General features: G+C 41.8%; 2 protein-coding genes across 2 annotated transcripts in view; one reads left to right on the top strand and one right to left on the bottom strand.

Moving 5' to 3' along the window:
- The window catches only part of LOC141148202 (uncharacterized), a 59,929-nt gene extending 41,857 nt beyond the window's left edge, over positions 1-18,072 (top strand). Inside the window, exon 4 of the mRNA XM_073635420.1 lies at positions 13,470-18,072. Coding sequence (XP_073491521.1) covers positions 13,470-13,807 — 338 coding nt within the window. The 3' untranslated portion in view covers positions 13,808-18,072. The remainder of the gene's footprint in view (positions 1-13,469) is intronic.
- Positions 18,073-21,931: 3,859 nt separating this feature from the next.
- LOC141147870 (olfactory receptor 2G3-like) lies at positions 21,932-22,909 on the bottom strand. Its single transcript, XM_073635037.1, has one exon. The coding sequence runs from the start codon at positions 22,907-22,909 to the stop codon at positions 21,932-21,934; it is 978 nt and encodes a 325-aa protein (XP_073491138.1).
- Positions 22,910-23,948: the final 1,039 nt, after the last annotated feature.

The following is a 23,948-nucleotide window of genomic DNA, read 5'->3' as shown; positions in this document are numbered from 1 at the left end:
TTGATTGGATTTGCCTTGGTCTACCTATAAGTATCCTGGTTACCTTCAACACATCTCCTGGGATCACGATCCATACAAAGCCTATTTGACACAGTGGGTGTACACCCATCTGTGTCCAATTGTTCTGGTAAGCCCCCCACTTTCTCATATGGTGGTGGACCTTCTATCAACACCATACTACCTATACGCACTTTTTGGTGTTAGATATAAATACACCTCAGCGTATGTTTCATGGACTTGTTTCTCCACACCAGTTTGTGTTAATTATATGCATATTTAGCGGATATTGTTTGGACTCAATTTTCAATATGTGTGTTATTTAGGAATATCTGCTAACCATGTTTATTAACCTTACCCATGTACACTTTTGGGATATATATTTACATTGTATGTCATGAATTAATGTCAAGTTATCACTTTCTCTTTAGCGCTGCACTTTCTCCTTATATCATAGGGGAACGATCCCCATATATGACCCATTAAAGACTGTTAAGTGTAATGCCGCGTACACACGGTCGGACTTTTCGTCTACAAAAGTCCAACGGACGCCGACGGACTAAAGCTGGCTGGTAATCCGATTGTGTGTGGGCTTCTCCGGACTTTCAGCAGACTTTTTCAGCCTCAAATCCGACGGACTTTAGATTTGAAACATGCTTCAAATCTTTACATCGTAACTACGACGGACCCCGAAATCCGCTCGTCTGTGTGCTAGTCCGACGGACAAAAACCCACGCTAGGGCAGCTATTGGCTACTGGCTATGAACTTCCTTATTTTAGTCCGGTGTACGTCATCACGTACGAATCCGTCGGACTTTTGTGTGGTCGTGTGTAGGCAAGTCCGTTCGTTAGAAAGTCTGCTGCAAGTCCGCGGAAAGTCCGCCGGAAGTCCGCCGGAAGTCTGTCGGACAGGCTGTCGGACTTTTGTAGACGAAAAGTCCGACCGTGTGTACGCGGCATAACAGTCTTGATGTAGAAGCTACTTGATGCGTTTCGAGTATCACTCTTCATTAGGGACATAAATACACCTGGCTTCACAAGCATGGATAATTATAAACATAACAGAACTGAACAATAATAAATGTATAGAAATGTGCATGAGAAACAACAAATAAGGGATAGGGGACTTTAAAGGTACCTTTTATGTGAAAAGAGTAAATATACTAAGATCTAAAAAGTTGAATTGTTTATTAACAAAATTGATAAAAATTATAGAATACGGTATAGAACACAGTCATAGGTACATACACATTTGCCTATTATTGACAGTGAAACAAACTGTAGTCACATACAGGTAGCTAGTGCGTCCATAAAATTTGACATGTTTCGCCAGTGTGGCTTCATCGGGAAGGGGCACTTTATTTATTTACCATAAAAACATACATTTTTCACAGCTTTAGGTGTATAGGAAGAAAAAAGGAAAAATATGTAATATTATTATACGTGATTTTTGTTTTACATATTCTAAACCGACACACACATAAATGTGAAAAAAAAAAAAGGGGGAAGAAGAAAACCCCAAGCACCCCAACCCCCCACACTACATGAAAAACCTCCCATACCTTGAGGGGCATGAGAGCATGTTCAAATGGTGGTACTCCCAGGCAGGTGGGCATAATGATTTGTAGTTTGGAAAGTTGTTTGTTTATTAATCTATTAACACACAATGACAATATCTCTTCTCCTCTTCTCAGAATGCACTTTGCCACTAATCCAACCTCTAGCACAAAATTAATCAGCTGATTGGACTGTAATATTTACTTTGAGTTGACCTTTTGTTTCATTAGATATTTAACGAATCACCGAATCACGCCGAATCCATTCGTTATATCCGCTATAATTTCTTTCGTATTAGTTGAAATTCGTTATTTTTTTTATTCGGACATTCGGATGCATCCGAATGTCCGAAAGATGCAAAATTTGATTTGTTACAAAACAAATTGCGCATGTCTAGCAGAAACTCAGCCTGGAGCAATGCTGGTGCATGCCACTCTTAAAGTAGTATTTGACCCTCAGTGTTTTTTTAGCTTAGTACAATAACTTTTTGCTCTAATTATTACCCCAATACTTACAATTTGCAACTTTCAATTCCCCTGCTCTCTCAATGCTGCTTCCCTGAACTTCCAGCCTTCACAGGAAAGAGTTAGCATTGGACATTGCAGTATCCAGTCAGTCTGTTAGCTTGGAGAAGGGAAGGGGGGAGCAAGGGAGTGCCTTGCAATTTGTGCAGAGACAAAGTCATCCAGTGCCCAGGGTGAAGATGGAGAGTTGTGCCCCCCTCCACCAGGTGGAGTCCCCAGTAAAGTCCCCCTTTACATCAGGTGTCCCCATCAGAGAGCCCCCTTACATCAGATGTCCCCAGTAGAGTCTACCATTACATCAGGTGGTCCAAATAGAATCTCGCTTTACATCATGTGCACCTAATAGATTCCCCCTTTACATCATGTGTCCCCAATAGAGTCCCCCTTTATATCAGGTGTCCCCAATAGAGTCCCCCTTTATATCAGATGTCCCCAATAGAGTCCCCCTTTATATCAGATGTCCCCAATAGAGTCCCCCTTTACATAAGATGTCCCCAATAGTGTCCCCCTTTACATCATGTGTCCCCAATAGAGTCCCCCTTTACATCACGTGTCCCCAATAGAGTCCCCCTTTACATCATGTGTCCCCAATAGAGTCCCCCTTTATATCAGGTGTCCCCAATAGAGTCCCCCTTTATATCAGATGTCCCCAATAGAGTCCCCCTTTATATCAGATGTCCCCAATAGAGTCCCCCTTTATATCAGGTGTCCCCAATAGAGTCCCCCTTTATATCAGATGTCCCCAATAGAGTCCCCCTTTATATCAGGTGTCCCCAATAGAGTCCCCCTTTATATCAGATGTCCCCAATAGAGTCCCCCTTTATATCAGATGTCCCCAATAGAGTCCCCCTTTATATCAGATGTCCCCAATAGAGTCCCCCTTTATATCAGATGTCCCCAATAGAGTCCCCCTTTACATAAGATGTCCCCAATAGTGTCCCCCTTTACATCATGTGTCCCCAAAAGAGTCCCCCTTTACATCATGTGTCCCCAATAGAGTCCCCCTTCACATCATGTATCCCCAATAGAGTCCCCCTTTACATCAGGTGTCTCTAATAGAGTCTCCCTTTGCATCATGTGTCCCAATAGAGTCCCCCTTTACATCAGGTGTCTCTAATAGAGTCTCCCTTTGCATCATGTGTCCCCAATAGAGTTCCCCTTTACATCAGGTTTCCTCAAGAGAGTCCCTCTTTACATCAGGTGTCCCCAATAGAGTCTCCCTTTACATCAGCTGTTCCTAATATAGTTACCCTTTACATCAGGTGTCCCCAATAGAGTCCCCCTTCACATCATGTATCCCCAATAGAGTCCCCCTTTACATCAGGTGTCCCCAATAGAGTCCCCCTTTACATCAGATGTCCCCAATAGAGTCCCCCTTTACATCAGGTGTCTCTAATAGAGTCTCCCTTTACATCATGTGTGCCCAATAGAGTTCCCCTTTACATCAGGTTTCCTCAACAGAGTCTCTCTTTACATCAGGTGTCCCCAATAGAGTCTCCCTTTGCATCATGTGTCCCAATAGAGTCCCCCTTTACATCAGGTGTCCCCAATAGAGTTCCCCTTTACATCAGGTTTCCTCAAGAGAGTCCCTCTTTACAACAGGTGTCCCCAATAGAGTCCCCCTTTACATCAGGTGTCTCTAATAGAGTCTCCCTTTACATCATGTGTCCCCAATAGAGTCCCCCTTTACATCAGGTGTCCCCAATAGAGTCCCCCTTTACATCAGGTGTCCCCAATAGAGTCCCCCTTTACATCAGATGTCCCCAATAGAGTCCCCCTTTACATCAGGTGTCTCTAATAGAGTCTCCCTTTACATCATGTGTGCCCAATAGAGTTCCCCTTTACATCAGGTTTCTTCAACAGAGTCTCTCTTTACATCAGGTGTCCCCAATAGAGTCTCCCTTTACATCAGGTGTCCCCAATAGAGTTACCCTTTACATCAATTGTTTCCCCTCCTCTTTCCCCCTTGTACTGGGAGATCGGTACCCACAGCTTGTCCTTCCTTTCTATGGTCATATGACAAGTCAAATGACAGGAGGAGAGAGGAAAAATTACACCGACTGCCCTCCTTCCTTGGCAGTGCGGTGCTGAAACTGAGGACAGTACCGTCTCATCGCCGGCTCTTTTCCGTCCCATGCAGGCTGGAGGGAGGAAAAAGCTGAATCCTCTCTCCAGCAGCAGCTATCTGCTGCTGATCATTCTGACAGGAGTGACACTGCAGTCACTCCTGTCAGTAAGGAGGTGGGACAAGCGGCCAACTTGGCAGAGCCTCCCCCCCTCAACACAGCGCCCAGGGCTGGTGCTCGCTCGCCCCCCCCCAGTCCCGGCCCTGCTTGCAATCCTAGGCCATGGCACACTGTGTTTCTATTAATGCACAGAGTGTAGGGAGACACAACTCTAGTCCCTGCATACAAGGGTGGCTCCATAGGATGCTGCAAACGAAAGGAGCCCCCCCCCCCCCTGAAACAGGAAATCTGGGGTGGCAGTCATGGCACCAACCTACACTGAAACTCAGGCAATGATTAAAAGATAAAGAAGCTGCATACTCAGTAAAAGTGATTAAATCAGCTGCTTAAAAAAATGAGGCCCATATAACACAATGTGTAGCAGCTAAAGGAGTTGGCTTTAACGCCCACATGCCACACATATGTGTTACTGGGTGACCGATGTTTCTGTGCTGAGAGTGCTCCTACTGAACACTTCTTGCGCAGGGACTGAGCTGTCATAGACAACTCTCAATCCCCACTAACAATTAGTAGCAGGCCAGACCAGCCTCCAAGCATGTGCCCACTGTGACAAGCAATCACAGTGGTCACATGACCACTGATCCTTCCCGCCCACCCGGCATACAGATCATATTAAAGGGACAACAAGGCTGGGTGGGAAGGGGATAATATTAATTCAAGCAGGGAGATGTGTGTGTCTCTTCCTCTGACAGAGAAAGATAGAAGTTCCAATCTCTGTGGGAAAGCCAAGGGAAGTCTGTAAGTACAGTGCCTTGAAAAAGTATTCACACCCCTTAAAATTTTCCACATTTTGTCATGTTACAACCAAAAACGTAAATGTAATTTGTTGGGATTTTATGTGATAGGCCAACACAAAGCGGCACATAATTGTGAAGTGGAAGGAAAATGATAAATGGTTTTCAAGATTTTTTTAGAAATAACTATGTGAAAAGTGTGGCGTGCATTTTTATTCAGCCCCCTTTACTCTAATAACTAAAATCTAGTGGAACCAATTGTCTTCAGAAGTCACCTAATTAGTAAATAGCGTCCACCTGTGTGTAATGTAATCTTAGTATAACTACAGCTGTTCTGTGAGGCCCTCAGAGGTTTGTTAATGAACCTTAGTAAACAAACAGCATCATGAAGGCCAAGGAACACATCAGACAGGTCAGGGATAAAGTTGTGGAGAAGTATAAAGCAGGGTTTGGTTATAAAAAAATATCCCAAGCTTTGAACATCTCACGGAGCACTGTTCAAATTCAACATCTGAAAATGGAAAGAGTATGGCACAACTGCAAACCTACCAAGACATGGCCGTCCACCTAAACTGACAGGCTGGGCAAGGAGAGCATTCATCAGAGAAGCAGCCAAGAGGTCCATGGTAACTCTGGAGGAGCTGCAGAGATCCACAGCTCAGGAGGGAGAATCTGTCCACAGAACAACTATTAGTCGTGTTCTCCACAAATCTGACCTTTATGGAAGAGTGACAAGAAGAAAGACATTGGTGAAAGAAAGTCATAAGAAGTCCCAATTGCAAGAAGTCATTTGGGGGACACAGCAAACATGTGGAAGAAGGTTCTCTGGTCAACCATAATTGAACTTTTTGACCTAAAAGCAAAACGCTATGTGTGACGGAAGATGGAAAACTAACACTGCACATCACCCTTAACACACCACCCCAACTGTGATACATGGTGGTGGTGGCAGCATCATGTGGTGGGGATGATTTTCTTCAGCAGGGACAGGGAAGCTGGCCAGAGTTGATGGGAAGATGGATGGAGCCAAATACAGGGCAATCTTAGAAGAAAACCTGTTAGAGTCTGCAAAAGACTTGAGGTTCACCTTCCAGCAGGACAACGACCCTAAACATACGGCCAGAGCTACAATGGAATGGTTTAGATCATAGCATATTCATGTGTTATAATGGCCCAGTCACAGTCCAGACCTAAATCCAATTGAAAATCTGTGGCAAGACTTGAAAATTGCTGTTCACAGACGCTCTCTGTCCAATCTGACAGAGCTTGAGCTATTTTGCAAAGAAGAACGGGCAAAAATGTCCCTCTCTAGATGTGAAAAACTGGTAGATATCCCCAAAAACCTGTAATCGCAGAGAAAGGCAGTTCTACAAAGTATTGACTCAGGGGGGCGCTATACAAATGCCCCCCCACACTTTTCACAGATTTATTTGTAAAAAAATTTGAAAACCATTTATCATTTTCCTTTCACGTCACAATTATGTGCCACTTTGTGTTGGTCTATCACATAAAATCCCCCAAAAAATACATTTACATTTTTGGTTGTAACATGATAAAATGTGTAAAATTTCAAGGGGTATGAATACTTTTTCAAGGCACTGTATGTTTCCACCAAATTATAAAACATTTTGGTGGGATCCCTTTTTGACAAGCCAGAGGTCTGTTGGGTTGGAAGGACATTTAAAACCTCTGTATTTGGGCGGGCTCAATTCTTGGCTGGAGTAGATAATATGGCTGAATATTGCTCATAGTCACTCTCACCCAACATAAAAAAAATGGTAATATAAATACTAGCTAGAACTTTTTTGATTGCCCTAAAATCAATAAAATGTAAAAATTCAACAGAAAATGCCTGTTTCCAAAACTGGTGAAAGGTCATAAAAATAGATAAAATGACACAAAGAATAATTGTCAGGATCACTTAAGTGCTCCTGCTTCCCATTCCAGTATCCACGTGTTGGCTCTTGCATTCTCCCTGCCTGTGTTCACCTGTTAGGTGATTGATCTGCTCAGTCACCTGATATTAGCAAACCAAAGACTCTATCCCTTGCTTGTGATAAAGACAGACTTACCTGCATTGTTCTAGATGAAGCCTCACGTTAGTCTGCCTTGCTTGTTGTTGGATCTCCTGTGTATGACCCGAATTGATTATTGGATTATCCCCTGAACTCAGCCTGCCTTTTACCTGGAAAGGATACTGGATTGTCCCGTGAACTCAGCCTGCCTTATTACCTGAACTGCCTTTGAACCACACTACCTGTCTGCTAAACTGCAAGTACCTGTTTGCATTGCTCAGTTCGCATCTGCCCTGGCAGGGTGGCCAGACACTATAGCATTGTGTATAAGTCCTGGGGGCAACCAAGTACCAGTAGGCCTGCTTGTCCTAAGGGAAAGGGGGCTGCTATAGGTGAAGCACACAGTAGCCAGCTATAGTGTCTGACCACCTGCGTTGGGGTAGACGTGACATTTGTGACAATAAAAAAGAGAACTTGTAATTTAATGTTTTACTTTAATGAGGGATAGCACATTATCAAATGCTGAATCAATATTGCCCAGCTCATTCATAAACTCTTCATTGTCATGATTACTTGTAGTCATTAGATGGCAGCAGCTGGCCTTATTCAGCAAAAGTCCTGACAATGATACAAACGTTCACAGTAACAGTGTAAAAAATCATTGCAATGTAAAAGGTAACAAAAAAAAAACTGCTTTGCAAACCCACAGAGGTTTGAAATTGTGGGGTTTTTTTTAAGCTGCTCACTGAAGCTGTGAAGTATTAACGTATTCAATTTAACCCCTTCAATACCAGTTACTTTCACACACCCCTCCTGCCCAGGCCAATTTTCAGCTTTCACACTTTCGCAATTTGAATAACAATTGTCGGGTCATGCAACACTGTATAGAGAATTTTAAGGATAGGGATAAGTGGCGCTACCTCTAATGGGGTATCTGTTGTGGTAAATTGTGCTAAATGTGCAACTAAGAGCAACCGCTCAACAAGAAAACTTCTGTGCGTGAATGTGTCCCCACCTCTTGTGTGAAAAGGGATCTAACCTGTAGAAGTCCCCTCTACAATTTGTGTAGTGAACCAATTATTAATCATTACATAAAAAGTGAAAGCTCATGAAAGAGAGCCAAAAAACATATGTTTAATACCCTCCATCCATCCCAAAAAGTTTTTAGTGGTGATGGGAGGTGTATTAGATAGTAAATCAATACTCCATATATTATGGGTGATTGGTGAAAAATAATATAAAAATTTTAGGGGTGTGAGAGTCTGAAATCCACATAAGAAAAAAGTGTGTGTGTGTGTGTGTGTGTGTGTGTGTGTGTGTGTATATATATATATATATATATATATATATATATATATATATATATATATATATATATATATATATATATATATATATATATATATATATATATAGTTCCAGCAAAAAGATGCAGTTCCAGCAAAAAAAAATATATATATAAAGTTCCAGCACAAAAAAATGTATATATAGTGTTCCAACAGTGCTCCAGCAGTGTTCTTATAATTAGTGACTTTCGTGCAGACAACCAGCTGATATCCAGTGACTTGCGGTGCTCCCCCTCAAGGATCCCCACTCACCAGCTCCCTGCACCCCTGCAGGGGTAGTAGGCATGTAGTATCAGGCCTTGGTGTGACGTCCTAGATTCCAGTGAGGTTGTTCCTGGGTACTCCCGCTCCAGACACAAAACCCATCCGTAATATGGTCATCCACATAGGAAAGGAAACAGGGCTCCCGTAGTGTATTACATTTTTTAAAAAAAATACTTTATTAAAAAGTTAATTGCCCAACAGCTCAGGCTAGTATATAAAAATAAAATAAACTATAAAAAACACAAAGCCAAACAGTCACACTGCATATAGTGGTGTGCGCAAAGAGAGCTCGTGGATCCCAAAGCCATCAGCTGAGCGGCGTGCGGCGTGCGGCATACAGTTCGCATCCAGAACCCGCGAATAGGCAAAAACTTCGTTCAAACATGCGAACACCATTAAAGTCTATGGGACACGAACATGAAAAATCAAAAGTCCTCATTTTAAAGGCCCCTGCCCCAGGGGACATGTATCAATGCAAAAAAACGTTTTAAAAATGGCCGTTTTTTCAGGAGCAGTGATTTTAATAATGCTTAAAGTGAGACAATAAAAGTGTAATATTCCTTTAAATTTCATACCTGGGGGGTGTCTCTAGTATGTCTGTAAAGTGGCGCATGTTTCCCATGTTTAGAACAGTCTGACAGCAAAATGACATTTCTAAAGGAAAAAAAGTCATTTAAAAGTGCTAGCGCTAGTGTCGGCTATAATGAGATGTTGGTACGGCAATACACATAAAAAGTTCATTGATAAAAATGGCATGGGAATTTCCCCACAGGGGAACCCTGAACCAAGATTAAAAAAAAAATGCGTGGGGGTCCTCCTAAATTCCATACCAGGCCTTTCAGGTCTGGTATGGATAATAAGGGGAACCCCGCACCAAAATTTTAAAAGAATGGCGTGGGGTCCCCCCAAAAATCCATACCAGACCCTTATCCAAGCACGCAGGGTGACCCCCCCCCCTCTGACAACACGGGGAAAGCCATAGGGATATCCCCGTGCATCAGAGGGGGGCGGGGTCACTGGGTGGCCCCGCCCTACATTATATAAGAACTGTCACCTCAACAGAAGCATCACACAGTGGAAAACTCCCACTGAGGCAGATCGTGCGGAGGACGAAGCGGAGAAGAAGTCGGAGGAAGATGCCGAACGAGAAGACCGGAGAAGGAAGCAGAGGAAAAAGCGGGAGAAGAAAAAGATGGAGGAAGAAGAAGAACACCAAAGGAAGACCAGAAGAAAGAAGATGGAACAAGAAACGGGGAAAGAAGGAGAAATTAATAAAGGAATTGTCAAAAACCATCTCTTGTCTTTTTTAACATTTTTGACACTTTTTTGTGAAATGGTAGGGGTACATTTGTATCCCATTACCAATTCCCATGGGGGGGCAGGGATCTGGGGGTCACCTTGTTAAAGGGGGCTTCCAGATTCCGATAACCCCTCCGCCCGCAGACCCCCACAACCACAGGGCAAGGGTTGTGGGGATGAGGCCCTTCTCCCCATCAACATGGGGACAAGGTGCTTTGGGGGGCCGCTACCTCAAAGCACCCTCCCAATGTTGAGGGCATGTGGCCTGGTACGGTCCAGGAGGGGGGGCGCCCTCTTGTTCCCCCGTCTTTTCCTGCAACCTGCCAGGTTGCATGCTCAGATAAGGGTCTGGTATGGATTTTTGGGGGGACCCCATGCCATTTTTTAAAAATTTTGGCGCGGGGTTCCCCTTAAAATCCATACCAGACCTGAAGGGCCTGGTATGGAATTTAGGGGGACCCCCACGCATTTTTTTTTTTTTTTAATTTTGGTTCGGGGTTCCCCTGAGGGGAAATTCCATGCCGTTTTTATCAATAAACTTTTATGTGTATTGCCGGACTGACAATTCATTGTAGCCGGCACTAGCGCTAACACTTTTAAATGACTTTTTTTTCCTTTCAAAATTTTCATTTTGCTGTCAGACTGTTCTAAACACGGGAAACATTTGCTCCTTTACAGACATTCTATAGACAAACCCCAAGTATGAAATTTAAAGGAATATTACACTTTTATTGTTTCACTTTAAGCATTATTAAAATCACTGCTCCCGAACAAAAATGTCCCTTTTTAAAACTTTTTTTTGTATTGATACATGTCCCCTGGGGCAGGACCCAGGTCCCCAAACACTTTTTATGACAATAACTTGCATATAAGCCTTTAAGATTAGTACTTTTGATTTCTCCCATAGACTTTTAAAGTGTATTCCGCGGCTTTCGAATTTGCTGCGAACACCCTGAATTGTTCGCTATTCGGCGAACAACTAATGTTCGAGTCAAACTCATGTTTGACCCAAACATAAAGCCAATCCCTAATACTGATGGCCTATCTCAATATGCAAGGCCCTAAAATCACAGGACAGTACAAATATCTCCCAAATGATACTTTCCTTTTCGGAAAGTAGACAGTCTAGAGAGGGACATTTTTGCCCATTCTTCTTTGTAAAATAGCTCAAGCTCTGTCAGACTGAATGGAGAGTGTCTGTGAAAAGCAATTTTCAAGTCTTGCCACAGATTTTCAATTAGATTTAGGTCTGGACATTGACTTGGCCATTCTAACACATGAATATGCTTTGATCTAAACCATTCCATTGTAGCTCTGGCTGTATGTTTGTTGTTCTGCTGGAAGGTGAACCTCTGCTGCAGTCTCAAGTCTTTTGCAGACTCTAACAGGTTTTCTTCTAAGATTGTCCTGTATTTGGCTCCATCCATCTTCCCATCAACTCTGACCAGCTTCCCTGTCCCTGCTGAAGAAAATCATCCCCACAACATGATGCTGACACCACCATGTTTCACGGTGGAGATGGTATGTTCAGGGTGATGTGCAGTGTTTGTTTTGTGCCACACACTTTTTTAGACCAAAAAGTTCAGTTTTGGTCTCATCTGACCAGATCACCTTCTTCCACATGTTTGCTGTGTACCCCACATGGCTTCTTGCAAACTACTAACGGGACTTCTTATGGCTTTCTTTCAACACTGGCTTTCTTCTTGCCACTCTTCCATAAAGGCCAGATTTGTGGAGTGCACGACTAATAGTCGGGGAACTGGAGAAAGAAACTGGTGCAGAGAAGGGCAACCAAACTGATAAGAGGCATGGAGGAGCTGAAATATGAGGAAAGATTAGGGCAACTATAGTGAACTTGATGTTGAGTTATTCACTTTAAGGTCATCACAGAGGACAAGGGCACTCTAGAGGAAAAAAGATTTCATCTCCAAATACTGTAAGGTTTCTTCACAGTAAGAGCTGTGAAAATGTGGAATAGACTTCCTCCAGAGGTGGTTCTGGCAAGTTCAGTAGATTGCTTTAAAAAGACCTGGATTATTTCCTAAATGTACATAATATAACTGGGTACTGACATTTATAGGTAAAGTTGATTCTGGAAAAATCCGATTGCCTCTCAGGGGATCAGGAAGAACTTTTTTCTCCTGCTGTAGCAAATTGGATCATGCTTTGCTGGGGTTTTTTGCCTTCCTCTGAATCAACTGTGGGTGAAGGATTGTGTATATGGGACTGCAGTATTATTTTTTTTTTTTTCGGTTGAACTAGATGGACTTGTGGCTTTTTTCAACCTGACTAACTATGTAATAGTTGTCCTGAGGACAGATTCTCCCACCTGAGTTGTGGATCTCTGCAGCTCCTCCAGAGTTACCATGGACCTCTTGGCTGCTTCTCTGATGAATGCTCTCCTTGCCCAGCCTGTCAGTTTAGGTGGACGGCCATGTCTTGGTAGGTTTGCAGTTGTACCATACACTTTCCATTTTCAGATGATGGATTGAACAGAGCTCCGTGAGATGTTCAAAGCTTGGGATATTTTTTTAGAACCTAACCCTGCTTTAAACTTCTCCACAACTTAATACCAGACCTGTCTGGTGTGTTCCTTGGCCTTCATTATTCTGTTTGTTCACTAATGTTCTCTAACAAACCTCTGAGGGCTTCACAGAACAGCTGTATTTCTACTGAGATTATATTACACACAAGTGGACTCTATTTACTAATTAGGTGACTTCTGAAGGCAATTGGTTCCACTAGATTTTAGTTAGGAGTATCAGAGTAAAGGGGGCTGAATACAAATGCATGCCACACTTTTCAGATATTTATTTGTAAACAATTAAAAAAAAACATTTATCACTTTCCTTCCACTTCACAATTATGTGCCACTTTGTGTTGGTCTATCACATAAAATACCAATAAAATACATTTACGTTTTTGGTTGTAACATGACAAAATGTGGAAAATGTCAAGGGGTGTGAATACTTTTTCAAGACACTGTATATACAGTATAAGAGGATGGTAAGGCTGCAGATGAGGCTCCCAGCTTGAGCCCTGGTGGTGGTGGTAGGGGCGGGGTGGGTGAGGGATGGCTAGAGTGGAAACCTCTACAGCTGTCAGTGTTCCTGAAGACCCAGCTGGCAAACTGACAATCAGCCTTGCAGATTGCACAGGAAGAACAGCTCTCTCGAAGCATCTGTACAGCTGGGTTGCCAGTTTGACAATCCTACTCTTAGTAATGGCAGGAAAAAAGAAGCTGCTTTATTCCTAGCTGCAGCTTTCATTCATAACTTAGGGCTCATGAGCAAACCAAAGTATTGTTCATGTACACATGATGACAGTTCCAGCACTCCAGCAAATATAGGACAAATCAAACAAGTCTAAACCCTCAATAACCATTATTAGTTTTTCTATAATCCCAACCTTTTTTTTTTCTAAATCCCCCCCCCCCTCATGTATATTTACCTTTTCTAACATTTACCTGCTTCCATATGTCTTTCAGGCTTTATTCCAATTGTAGTCATCACCCACAAAGAAAGTCAAAATACTTCTGAAGTGAGGAACCAGTTCATAGCGATGGGAGCCGAGCAGGTCATACCGGTGGAGAATTATACCACAGAAAATCGTGAGAGGATCTGGGGGAAAGACACCGACATACTGATATTTCTCTACAATGCTCTGCAAGATGTCGCCTTCTATATGTCCTACCAACGGGATCTGAGGAGGGAGAGACTGGAGAAAAAGAAATTCCTCCTAAAGTATATGCATGATGTAGAGATTGAGAAGAAAGTGCAGGAGGCTTTACGAATGGCAGAAATAAACAGAAGGCAAAAACGTTAAATCCTGCTACAACAGTAGAATTCTACACTGTATATTCTGATCCTCCTAATTGGAGGAACCCGTGGTTGATGTATGCCTTCTCTACATTGTATCTATTATTGACTAATGAGGCATAGCTCCCAACTGTCCCTGATTTCGAGGGACTGTCATTGATTTGGAGCAATGTCCCTCTGTCCCTCATTCCTCCTCATTTGTCCCTCATTTTGGTCTGATCTATATAGATGTATAGAAAATGCACTTTTTATCTATCAAAAAGTGTTTTTCAGCGCTAAACCTTTCATCTGATTTCTAAATTGCTGTATTTGTAAATTCCAAAAGCCAATATAAAGGAATAATAGTGGTAAAAAAAAGCACTTGTGGGTTTAATCAAGCTTGTCTGTACAATTCTTCTTTAAGGGGGCATGGCAATGGGTGTGTCCTATGCCTGCATACTTTTGCTGATGGGTTTCCCTCATTCCCATCTCAAAAAGTTGGGAGGTATGAATGAGGTGGTGGGTATCTCTATTCCTCTAAGCCAGGGATGGCGAACCTTGGCACCCCAGATGTTTTGGAACTACATTTCCCATGATGCTCAACTACACTGCAGAATGCATGAGCACTATGGGAAATGTAGTTCCAAGGTGCCAAGGTTCGCCATCACTGCTCTAAGCCCACTAGCAGTGCAGGCCTTATCCATTAACAGGCAGGGGCACAGCCACTAATAACCCGTGAACCTCAATCATGGTGTCACCTGTGGGAAGTGAAAACCAAAAAGCTTGCACTGCTGGGGGCCCTGAAGAGCAGAGTTCAGTGCTGCCACACCTATGTAATTGTGGTTTGGAAGAATTAATTGTGTTTTGGATTTTTTTTTTCTTATTTCTACATTAGAATGCACAATATATTATAGGATGACATGGAGTGTATTGAGGACATTTACAGTAAGACTCTCCCTATCAAAGGTCCACTGAATTTGGAGATGGTGGGAGCTATTCCTTGTCTGTCTCCCAGAAAGCAAGTACTTTCCAACCAGGGCTCCAGCATGGCTCTGCTTTACTCAAAACTGTGGAATGATATTGTTGTTTTCACCTTATACCGTACTTGTGGAAGATTCCAAGACCTCTTAACTAATGTGAAATTTATAGACAAGTGGTCAGTCAATGGACTTCCGCTGCTACCCATCTCCCTGTGTTTACAGTGTGGGAGGGCAGTGTCTGCTTGTTGCTGAGAGGTGATATCAGGCCAAACTTGTCCCCCAGTGATCACTCCACACAATAGGATTGCTCTATGGGAATTGAAGTGGTTATGTGATTGCTCAATCAATTCCTTTTTCTTTGTTATGTGACCACTTTGTTGATGCAGCAATGTGTTGTATGCTATAGGCTCTGGGCACCCCTTTGGGGCAGCCTGGTCATTTTTTGGCAAAGATGGGCTATACATAGCGCAGTTTGCACCATAAGGGGACCCTTCAGTGGGAGCATATATAGGGATAGTGCCACTGACTGAAAAGGGATGGAAAGGTTCTGAAGTCAGGTTAGCCCTTCTCATGCAAAGGTATTCCAGTTTGTATTGCATTATGCAAACCTACTGAACTGATGCCTGCTTCCTTCACTGCAAGAAAGTTCTAAACTTTTCTACAGTCCTTTGTTTTGAGAGACCTGTAATTTTTTGGTTACTACAAAGGGAAATCAGTGGCTGAATGCCTAAGAGAGCCAAGAATAATGGGGAATTTTGAGCTTAACCACTTCAGCCCCGGAAAGGATTTACCCCCTTCCTGACCAGAGCATTTTTTGCGATACGGCACTGCGTGGCTTTAACTGACAATTGCGCGGTTGTGCAACGTTGCACCCAAACAAATTTGACATTCTTTTTTTCCCACAAATATAGATTTCTTTTAATAGTATTTGATCACCTCTGCAGTTTTTATTTTTGTGCTATAAACAAAAAAAGAGCGACAATTTTGAAAAAAAAAACAATATTTTTTACTATTTGCTATAATAAATATCCCCAAAAAATATATAAAAACACAAATTTTTTCCTCAGTTTACGCCAATATGTATTCTTCTATATATTTTTGGTAAAAAAATTGCAATATATAATGTCTACAAAATGGGGGATAGATTTATGGCATTTTTATTATTCTTTTTTTTTTTATTAGTAATGGTGGTGATCTGTGATTTTTATCATGACTGCGATATTGTGGCGGACAGATCGGACACTTTTGACACTATTTTGGGACCATTGACATTTATACAGCGATCAGTGCTATAAAAATGCATTGATTACTGTGTAAATGACACTGGCAGGGAAGGGGTTAAATACTAGGGGGCAATCAAGGGGTTAAATGTGTTCCCTCAGTGTGTTCTAAATGTAGAGGGGATGGGCTCACTAGAACATGACAGAGATCACTGCTCCCAATCACTGGGAGCAGTAGATCCCTGTCATGTTGCTAGGGAGAACAGCGAAATGCCTTGTTTACATAGGCATCACCCCATTCTGCCTCTCTGTGCCATGATGGCAGGCCACTGGCAGACATTGAGTCTGCGGGACCCCGCGTTGCATGGCGGGGGCGTGCACATGTGCACCCGCTAGGCTACGTTTTAAATGGGACGTACATGTACACTCATTTGCGCAGCCGTGCCATTCTGCCGACGTATATCTTCGCTGGACGGCAAGCGGTTAAAGTGTAACCAAAGGCATTTTTTTTTTTACATTTTGGATAAAGTAACTGTAACTTCTGTCAGTTTTTTTTTTGCCATCTGTATCCCATAGAGGAATTTTTTCTTCACTTCCGGTCCCTTAGCCAAAACAGGAAGTGAGAGAAAATTGCTCCAAAGTGAGGGAATCCCAGGGTGTCACCAGGGTCACCAAAACTAGTGTCCCCATTGGAAGATTTTGATTACTGTTTTGTGACAACCCACAATTTGGGGTTTTCTACTTTTTAATTTTTGAAGATAATGGTTAGAGGACAACAAATGTTCTCTGTGAGCTTGTTGTCGGAAATTCCGACTGTGTGTAGGCTCCATCGGCCATTTGTTGTCGGAATTTCCAACAACAAAAAATTGAGAGCTGGTTCTCAAATTTTCAGACAACAAAATCTGTTGTCGGAAATTCCAATTGTGTGCACACAATTCCAACGCACAAAATTCCACGCATGCTCAGAATCAAGTAGAAGAGCCGCACTGGCTATTGAACATAATTTTTCTCGGCTTATCGTAAGTGTTGTACATCACCGCATTCTTGACGTTCTGAATTTCCAACAACATTTGTGCGACCGTGTGTATGCAAGACAAGTTTGAGCCAACATCCGTCAGAAATAAATCCAGGATTTTGTTGTCGGAATGTCCAATCGTGTGTACGTGGCATTAGAGTGGATGAAGCTCCCTATTGGGGGCATAGACAGCATAAAAAATCTGATGGGGGCACTAATCCCTCTCCACTATAGTTTAAACAAAAGCATTCTCATGCCGACTTCATTTTTATGAACAATGAACTCTTGTATCCAAAAACTACTGCTGTATATTTTTGTAGAAGTGTAAGAAGAGCTTTCACTTGTGACTGTTTCTGTGCTTTTTTCCTTGAAGCACCTGGGGTTTATAATATATAAACATATGTAGATAATTGTGTGTTTCCAGCCTTCTAACAACAGTTTGAAATCTGTTCCAGCATGACTGTCCACTATGTACAAAGCTAGCTCCATAAGGAATTGGCTTGACCAGTTTGTCCCAGTTTGATTAAAATGTCTTGCACAGAGCACCTTTAAAACAACTAGAATGCCGATTGTGAGACTTTTTCATTCCACATCAGTACCTAACCTCACAAATAGCCACAAATTCCCACAAACACACTTCAAAATCTTGTGGAAAGCCTTCCAAGAAGAGTGGAGGTGGTCACAGACACAGAGTGGGGCCAACTCTATATAAATGTCAATGGTTTCAGAATGAGATGTCCAGCAAGCTTGTAATAAGGTGCCTACAAGGAGGATTTTTTGTGTAAGTAAGCTAGTTGGTTTGCCCAGGCTGGTTTGCCCAGGCTGAGAAGCGATTTTTGGATCTGGAATTTTTTCCAAGGAGAGAGAGAGAGTGCACATGGGACGCTGAGAAAGGGTTGCTGCGCCATGTAGTCCTACGAGATACCAGAGCTTTGGAGGAATCTCCCAGGCTTGTAGGATACCGATTATGGACCACACATTTTTGAAGTATGGCTGGGCAGGCCCCAACTTGGAACAGTATTGCACTTGTATAGACATTGTCATGAGATTTGTCATTAAAGTTTCTAAAATATTCTAAGCCTGGTCTGAAGTTATTCAAGGAGTAATTTATAAAATATTGCATATCAGAAGAACAGGGTCTATAAAGCACATATAGGATATGAAGCAAGGCCACTACAAAGGATTAACTTGGCAGGAGAGTTGGAGTTGGACAGTAGTTGTCACAGGTAACCAAGAACTGGTGGCAACTATACAGCATCTGGTCATGAAGCATGGCACCTGGTGAAGGTGACAGGTCCTCCGCTATCAAGGGGGTCGGTGCTCTGACTCCCTCCCTAGCAGTCAGTTCCCCAAAGCAAACTGGGACCAAACTCACAGTATGAAGACCCCATATACCTAGCTGTATAGTACAGGAGAGTGAAGGAGTTAACTAGAGCATGCATGAGGTACGTGCTAGTGCTAAGTGAGACTGTCACGTACCTGGTGGAGATCAATCTGGAGAGGGGGCTTCTCCTGCACCTCCTGTCCGACACCCCTGGTAGTGATGACAGGGAGTGAAGGACACAAAGTGGCATGAGGGCTGTGTGCGCATTTGCGTGCACCTGTGTGAGCGCATTAGCGCGCCCCTGTGCATGTCCGCGCATGCGCCAATACAAGTCCTTCTTTACACTGGTGTGCCCGTACGTGTGCGCAGGTGCGCATCTGTTAGCTGGACTTCTCTTACAGAGACCTTATTCTGTCACCAGGAGGTGGCAGAGGTATGCTGCACTGGTGGAGAGGGCATAGGCTCAGCAGTGTCCTTCCTAAATGCAATATACGAGGAAGGTGTATAGTAACATAGGACAGCACTTCTACAGTGAGAAGCATAGCGCAAATAAATCACCAGGACCAGATGGCTTACACCCGAAATTCCTCAAATAACTCAGTCAGGTCATAGCTAGACTGCTATTCCTAATTTTTATGGACAGCATACTGACAGTAATGGTACCAGCGGGCCAACATGATACCAATATTTAAAAAAAGGGCAGAGATATATACCTGGAAACCACAGGCCAGTCAGTCTAACAATAATAGTATGTAAACTACTGGAGGAATGATAAAGGATTATATCCAAGATTTTGCTGAGGAATACAGTATCATTAGTAGTAATCAGCATGGCTTTACAAAAGGTCGTTCTTGTCAAACCAACCTGTTAACATTCTATGAGTAAGTGAGCTGCTATCTAGACCTGTGGATGTGGTGTATCTGGATTTTGCAAAAGCATTCGACACAGTCCCCCACAAACGCTTAAGTTACAAACCTGGATAGAAAATTGGTTACAGGAGCACATCCAAAGGGTGTTAAAAAAATAACATGTACCCAGAATGGTCTGGGGTGGTTAGTGGGATGATATAGAGGATGGGATAAATAGCTCAGTTTCAGTTTTTGCTGATGACACAAAGCTAAGCAGGGCAATAACTTCACAGCAGGATAAATAATGGGGTGGGCAACTGCATGGGAAATAAGGTTTAATTGAAAAAAGTAAAGTAATGCACTTGGGGGCTAAAAATATGATTGCTAGTTACTCACTAGGGCGAAAAAAGATCTGGGGGTCCTAGTATATGACAGGCTCAGCAATGGCATGAAATGCCAAGCTGCAGTAAGCGAAGCTAGCAGACTATTGGCATACAATAAAAAGGGAATTCATTCGAGAGATAGAACTATAATTCTGCCACTTTATAAAACTCTGGTTTGGCCACATCTTAAGTATGCCTTCCAATTCTGGTCATCAGTCCTCAGAAAGGATATTTGGAAAGAAGAAAGAAATAGCTGCATATCCAGTACTTCCGATTTCCTTTTATTTTGCTTCACAAAGATAACACCAAAGACACCAAACTGTGGTCACGTAGACATGTTTCACACATACATCTTGTGCTTAATCATTACCATCATTGGTACCGATTAAGCACAAGATGTATGTGTGAAACGCGTCTACGTGACCACAGTTTGGTGTCTTTGGTGTTATCTTTGTGAAGCACAATAAAAGGCAATCGCAAGTTCTGGATGAGCAGCCATTTCTTTCTTCTTTCGAAGTTTCTCACGGAGGCGGGTCGGGGTTAGAATTCTGCAAGATACTCCAATCAGCCTTATCTTTATATACCTGGAGCAGCGGTTCTTTTTCTTGTATACTCAGAAAAGATGTACTGGAGCTGGAGAGAGTCCAGAGAAGGGCAACAAAATGAATAAGGGGACCGGAGGGCCTCAGTTACAAGGAACGACTACAAACAATGAATGTATTCTCACTGGAGAAGTGACGCTTGAGAGGAGATATGATAGCGATATACAAATACCTCAATGGTGATTCTAGCATAGGGAATAAACTATTCAGTCTCAGGGAGTATAAAAAGACATGGGGCTGAAAGGATATATTACTGGACAGCTGACCACCCATCCTTGGTAATCCACAGCGATCCCATCAGAATTATGGAGACCCAAATGACACACACACAACAGGCAGCTTTCATGTGCAAAGTGAGTCTAAAATCTTTATTCAGAATCGATAACAACATATGCAAGTTACAACACAAGAGGGGAGGGGTAAGCTTGCTCCCGAGTTTCTAAGGGTTAATCAGGCTTCTACAGAGAGATTTTTCCATCATTAGTTTAGGCAGCTAAAAGGAATTTACAAAAATAGCTTATCTGCAAGGACATAGACTACCGAGAATCGTCCTAAACACAATGAGTCATACAGTGGGGGTTTTAATTAAAAGTTGGCTCAAGCAAAAAAGTCTAAACGCTAACGAGAAAAAAATGTAAGATAAGGCATTTACATTCTTTATAAACAAGCTTATAAAATGGAGGGGAGATTACAAAATGGAGGGGAGATTACAAAATGGAGTTGCAGTTGATCATATAGCTCTATTACAATCCCCTCTTAAGTCATAAAAAATGACTTACTTTACTACAGAGCTTCTACTGTAATAAAGACTGAGGTAAGCTTTACTTTCAGCACTTGGGTCAGGGGTTCTAGTGGTTCTAGTAAATAAACACATAATAAGCTTGAAACATGCATACTGAAATAATAAGAAAAGTAAAGCCATCAGTGCTGCACTCATGCTTTTCTAAGGGTTAACCAGGCTTCTACAGAGAGATTTTTTCCATCATCAACGAGAAAGAAGTGTAAGATAAGGCACGTACATTGTTTAAAAACAAGCTTATAAAATAGAGGGGAGATTACACAATGGAGGAGAGATTACAAAATGGAGTTGCAGTTGATCATATAGCTCTATTAGAGGGGCCACTCAGTGTAATTGGAGGAGAAGCGGTTTAAACTGGGGTTTTTTTAGGGTTTTTTTTACCCTCAGGGCGGTAAGGATGTGGAATTCACTTCCACAATCGGTGGTGTTAGCAGGAAGTATTGATAAGTTTAAGAAAAACTCTTAGATGTGCATCTTAGTGAGTACAATATACAGGGATATGGGATATGGTTTTTATATGAGCACACACACACAGGTTGAACTGGATGGACTTTTGTCTTTATTCAACCTTACCAACTATGTGACTGAATTCTTTAAAACGAATGCTCCTTTTAATGAAAATGTATGTTCTTTGTGGTGTGCCCATAAAGCCTTCATTAGAGACATTCTGATCCAAATAGCAGCGAGGGAGAAAAGGAAGAGGTTGCAGCATATGAATAAGACCTCTCCCTAGACCCCCTCTCCCTAGACCCTGGTAGCTAATCAGCCCCGGTCCCTTAGAAAGGATCTCAGGGCAATTCTGTCCTTAAGCCACAATAAAATTTATAAAAAGAGTTACATTTTAATTATGAGATTAAAAAATTGTCAGGATAGGTTCTATATTTATAACATGTTATTTATGAATGTATGCAATGTGCAAACATTTAAGCACATCATTTCTTTTTTATATGTTTTATCAGCCATCTAATGAAAAGTCCAGTGCTAATACAATTTTGTTTCTGGATATACTATGTAGAGGGGGTAGTGAATTATGCTATTTATTTTTACAAGTGCAGCTTTCATATCCTTGTTCTTTAGGCTGTAGATCAGAGGGTTGATTGTTGGGATTATGATACAATAGAAAAGGGCCGTCATTCTGTCCTGGTATGAAGAGAAAGGTGTCCCAAGACGAAGGTGGACATACATGGCCGTGCCATAGAATATGATGACAGAGACCAGGTGGGCAGAACATGTAGACATGGCCTTTTGACGGGCCTCCTTAGAGCTTAGAAGAAACACAGAGTACAGTATCTTGATGTAAGAGCAGAGTATTAGAAAGAATGGGATTGTTGCTCCACATACACAAACAATGAAGACATACAGCTCTATTTTAAAGGTGTCGACACATGCCAAGTGAAGAAGAGGTGGGATGTCACAGAAAAAGTGGGCTATGTGATGAGAGCCACAGAATGAGAGCCGGAAAATTGAACTGGTGTGAATTAAAGACATCAGGAACCCTACAATCCATGGTCCAGTGGCCAACTGATAGCACATTTTAGAGGTCATCACAGAAGTATATCGTAGAGGGTGGCAGATAGCCATGAACCGATCAAAGGCCATTACCGCAAGCAAGAGACATTCTGACACAGAAACTGCAGAAAAGATGTACATCTGAGTGGCACAGCCAAAAAAGGTGATGGATCTATCCATGGACAGGAAAATTCCCAAAGCTTTAGGAACAGTAACATTAATGGAACAGACTTCTAGCATGGACAAGCCCCTCAAGAAGAAATACATTGGGGTGTGGAGATGAGAGTCAAGTGTATAGGCCAAGATGATGAGACCATTCCCCATTAAGGATAGGATATAAGCAACCAGGAAGAAAATACATAAGATTATCTGAATTGATTTAGACAGATCTAAGAAGCCTTGGAGAGAAAACGTTGTCCCATTGTCAAGATTCTGTCTTTGTGTAAACATAGTTTACAGTATTTGTACTTTCATATGACTGTGAATAACATTGAGATGAAATGCAGTTCAGCAGATGCCCTGCGTGGCCAGAACGCCAGAAAAGTCTTCCAAACAATTAAAAGTTTCAAATCAATTTGTCAAATATTCAGATTCGTAACAAATGAACTGTGTTGCCAAATTTGACTCTTAAATGTGCTCAGCCTAGAGACTTCAGAACTGAAATATGAGCAAATAGGCAATGATACATATGTACACGGAATACTCAATACAAAAGCAGTATATCCCATATATCCCAGAGATAGCAGCCACTTCATACTTTGTAACAAATTAGTGCTACTATGAATGGTCTTTTAAAAAACAAGGAATGCTGAATTCCACCATAAAAAGACACACTAGATGCAGAACATATAGATAGTAGATAGTGTACAACAACAACAAGGTGTGAGTCCACCATCGTTTAGAGTGTTTGTTTGATCCAACTGGACAATATCTTGACCCATTATCCAAAGCAGAATACTGAGAAGTGACCCTTAAAGTGTATAAATACAGGCAAATGTCAAAGACCTCCATTTAAAACTCATGAAAAATACCAATATACAATAATATTAATAACAATAATAATACTATTGCTACTAATAATAACCATGGGAGGGTCTCGAATGTAGGAGATATGGCCTAAAAATCTTCAACATAGTTATTAGGGAGTATCTCCTACAATCTGCCCGTCTACCACTTCCACTATTATTGGCACTATTTGGCTGTCAAATCTTAATTTGGATTTGGCATGTGTCAAAATGCAGCCGCTCCTATGCATAATGATGCTTGTAGATAGTCTGCAACTCTCACTGAGTAATGTGTAGCAATGTAAAATTACATTTTATTTACTTTTTCATAGGTAGCACATATGGGTGCATATATTTATTGATTAATTTTATAAATGTATTATTATTATCCAAATTATCACACACATTTTATATATATATATATATATATATATATATATATATATATATATATATAATATTTTGAAATATTGCATCTTTACCTA

Source organism: Aquarana catesbeiana, linkage group LG06 (genome assembly GCF_042186555.1).
Source record: "Aquarana catesbeiana isolate 2022-GZ linkage group LG06, ASM4218655v1, whole genome shotgun sequence".
Classification (NCBI taxonomy): Eukaryota; Metazoa; Chordata; class Amphibia; order Anura; family Ranidae; genus Aquarana; species Aquarana catesbeiana.
Note: the sequence above shows the minus strand (reverse complement) of the source record. Positions and strands in the feature narration are given on the sequence as shown.

Coding starts and splice junctions, on each gene's coding strand:
- LOC141147870 (XM_073635037.1), bottom strand. CDS start 22,909: ATGTTTACACAAAGACAGAATCTTGACAATGGGACAACGTTTTCTCTC.